Source organism: Monopterus albus, unplaced genomic scaffold (genome assembly GCF_001952655.1).
Source record: "Monopterus albus unplaced genomic scaffold, M_albus_1.0 scaffold46.1, whole genome shotgun sequence".
In the NCBI taxonomy this organism is placed as follows: Eukaryota; Metazoa; Chordata; class Actinopteri; order Synbranchiformes; family Synbranchidae; genus Monopterus; species Monopterus albus.
Window position 1 is genome coordinate 2,241,771 of NW_018127926.1, and position 3,811 is coordinate 2,245,581.

The following is a 3,811-nucleotide window of genomic DNA, read 5'->3' on the forward strand; positions in this document are numbered from 1 at the left end:
TCGCTCCCATTCCTGCGGTTCCAACCTCTGCTGCTCCAACCTACGTACAAACACACACACACATCTGTCAGTGATAAACGGATGTGAAGCACGCTTGGGGAAAAAACTATGTGGATGAAAGAGACATTAATCGAATTGCAGGTTGCTAATTAGACAGGCTAACCATGAGATAATGCGGAGCATAAAAGAGCACTGAGGCATGATGGACCACAATTTAATGTGCAATTGCCATGCAGATTATTTATGAAACAGCCATTGTTTTCAAACTATTTGGTCTAATTGTGCGGAGAGCTAAAAGCAGGACTTGTAACCAATATACCAACTTTGGTAAAAGAACAAGAGGTGAATTTTGTGAATTTTATACTTTCTGGTTAGTCTAGTACTGGAGAGTCCACAGCTGAACAATGGGGCCCGAGTAGGGAAATGAGCTGCCTCAGTTCCCTACTGTTCCCTCCCTTCTCCCCCAGCACATCTGTTACTCACAGCTGTATAAAAAATATGGCACATACATACAGTATAATATAGATATACACTCGTGCAAAAATGCACAGGTCCAAACATACGAATGCAATCATGCACACCAACTCAGAGTGGCTGTGATTTAAAGCTTGGGCAAAGTGTGCCCAGGGAATCCGGTCAGATTTATTCACAGCAATTTAATACTGATGAATATCATGAACTAAATGCACCAGCATCTATGCTGGATGTGAAAGGTTTTATTAACACCATAGAAAACAGGCAGCCACTGGGACAGCTAGTACCTTAACAGACAGTTCCTCTGACCAATCACAAAGCCTCCCTTACCGTGCAACATGGGGCTGACTGAAGGTTTAACATGGTCAGGCTAATGCCATCAAATCCTCTACATATGCATGTGTACAAAACTGTGCCAACAGCACTAATGCAAAGCCAAGACGGCTTGACTTGCCATTGATTGGTAGCAAGTAAACCCAGAGGACACAGTTTGCTTCTGTTAGAAATATAAACATTACACGGTCTCTCAAATCAGCTTTCTTGTGTAAATGGTTAATCTTTCTAAAAGAAACGCTGCTTTTTAAACTAATACTGACATTGCTTATTGCAGCGTCAGCGTTATCAGCTGTACATTTTATTTTGTGCTGCATCAGGGCCAGAGGACATACGAGGAGATTCACAATAGAATGTGGCCAGGGGGTTAATTAGAATTAGCAATGTAAAATAAAAGTGGGTTTCATTTAGAGAAGTTCTAACGGTACCTCCGCTGTTGATCAAGCTCTTCTTGAGACGGTCCATTTGACACTTGGCGGGGGAGAGTTGCATAACCTGCCAAAACAACATCATGAATGAAATAAAAAGATTACAGAACATGCAGTTATACATGGTTGTGAATAGGCTTAATCACTCAATCACACTTCAGATTATTTGTGCATTTACTGGGGTACACAACCTTTGTACCAATGCTACTGAGTGAAGAAAGGTTGACAGCCAAGATGTGACAGAGGCACCAAAAAGGGTGATGTACACCAATACTTAGACCAATACTTTGGTTACAATCGGTCGTAACCAAAAAGGGAAAATCCATGACATATGCTGATGTAACAGGGAATTTAGTGAGAATTCATTTACCTGCATCTGCTATAGAGTTGAGCACCTCCAACGCATGAGCCATGCCACTGGCAAATAGAGTAGCATCCTCCTTGGTGCCAAAGTTAAGCCCCCACACTTGCCGGGCATCCCGCCACTGGTGGAAATTGGGTGTGGCTTGGTTATACTTGAGACCTTTTGTGATTGGACAGTTTATAACCACCTGGGGAAGGAAGAGAAGAGATGATCAATCCAAGAATCCTTTTGGTAAAGATGGTAAGCAGAATGACTACTTGTCTATATCACTGACTGCATAAAAGATGGATGACTTGACAGCTCTCAGAAATGGAGCCACTATGAGTGACCCTGGTGGCCGGTTGCAGTATAGGCCATAGAGCTGGTCCCCTTTATGTTAGTGGATGGCACATGAACCTAACTAAACTCAATGTCTAGTCAAATCTAATTTTTCCCAGCAGTGATATCTGTCATAATTGCTAGATATTATCACTCTGATGTGTGGTCATTTATTAGGTAAGGTTGTTTTTATAAGTTATTTGATGATATTAAAGGGGTGTATTTCATATAATATATGTGTATTATTATGATTTGACAGATTTGATTGGCAGCCTGATATGTCACTCAACTACTCGCTACTGCACAGAATGTGGCTACAAAATGCCAAGATGGCAGCCACCATATTCAGGATATTTTGGCCTCACCTTTGCAGAGTGGAGGAAAGCAGTGACGCGTCATTCATCTTTATATACACTCTATGGTCCATATGCAAACAAATTGAGACAAATATCAAATTTGAAAATACTGAACCAAATCCAAAACTGTTAGTTAATAGTTTAAATTAAATACCTAAGAAATAAAGTAGCCTCCAGGAGGTTGATCCCTCACTAGAAACCACATACAAACCCACATCCCTGCATATGCATGGAATTATTGTGGAATCATCCTGGTTTATATTCACCCAGCAGGTGGCATGAAGCCCATAAACCAGGAAAAAAATAAAGTTCTGGGTTTGAGTGTTGCCTGAATGTGCTGACGCACCATTTCACTGTTTGTTTAACAGCCTCTGGATTCCACAGAACAGAGATGAGGAGAAGATACCCTGTCAGGATGAATATTAGAGTAGACAACATGCACAGAAAAACAGAGGGTAGCAGGGTAGTATTCCTACATCCTCCACAATCCTGTCAAATCACAAGAAAGGCAGCAGGGACAGGCTGAGGATATGACCAGGAAAATGTAAAACAAACAGGATAAAAGGCAGCATGTTCCAAAACCCTGGGCACCTGAAGAAAAGCCTTAATATAATGGTTTCACTTGTATTTTCTGTGTAGTTTAATTAGCCAGTTACACCAGGATACCTAAAAGAAGAGGTAAACAGACAGCAACTCTGTTATGTAGACCCTACTGCTGCTGCTCTCATCCCAAACCAAGCTCCGTCTCCATCAGACACACATATAGTGTCCTTATTGGGTATCAGGCTTCTCGCACTGTCACAGGAAATGGCTGAACAGGCTAACTATCACACAGGAAACATCATCCACTTTAAGACATCTCTGGGGAACACTTTAGAGTGCTTAATGTTTAAAGAAACAGCGAGACACTGATAATGCAGGGTGTAGCCAAGAATAGACTCACCCAAACTCAGTTTAACCAGCTTTATAATTTGGAATCTGCCCACCTTTATCTGTTGCTGTCTGGTGAGTCCTTAATCATCTGATATCGACAAGGAAACCATTATCTGTTTTCCTTTTCAGAGGAGTCCTCCTGCTCACTTTGCCAACATCATGCCCAGAATGAACACTACCATGTTCCACACAAAGCTTTTTAGCTCTAGGTCTGAGTGTGATCACGTGTATCCTCTACAGGTAAACAGTAACAAAAGGCAACCCACTGTATGTGTGTCACCATGGCTAATTCAAGGCTCACTACAGCAAAACTAGTTTTGTGGCTCGGCAATATACCACAACATATAAAAAAGATGATCTTGTTCAAGCTTCTGTACAAGTATGTTTCTGTTATTTTCCACAAATCCCATACAGAGACTAAACCCAACAAAGATTTCCATGGACCCACTGTAATGCATGTGAATCCAGAACTTGGTTTAGTTTATTTGTCTGTGCCACAGACCTCCAGTGTTGTCCAAAAACTATTAAATACATGTCAGGGAGCCATACCGCTGCACTGGTTGACAAGTTTCTTCCTCTCACAGAAAAAAAAAAAAAAAAAAAAA

At 41.2% G+C, this 3,811-nt stretch overlaps 1 protein-coding gene across 1 annotated transcript in view; it reads right to left on the minus strand.

The window, feature by feature from the left end:
* Nucleotides 1-3,811, minus strand: part of vaspb (vasodilator stimulated phosphoprotein b) — a 29,038-nt gene that overhangs the window by 3,469 nt on the left and 21,758 nt on the right. Inside the window, exons 3-5 of the mRNA XM_020600290.1 lie at nt 1,606-1,786; nt 1,236-1,302; nt 5-40 (exon numbers count right to left, since the gene is read on the minus strand). Of these exons, the coding sequence (XP_020455946.1) occupies nt 5-40; nt 1,236-1,302; nt 1,606-1,786 (284 nt within the window). The remainder of the gene's footprint in view (nt 1-4; nt 41-1,235; nt 1,303-1,605; nt 1,787-3,811) is intronic.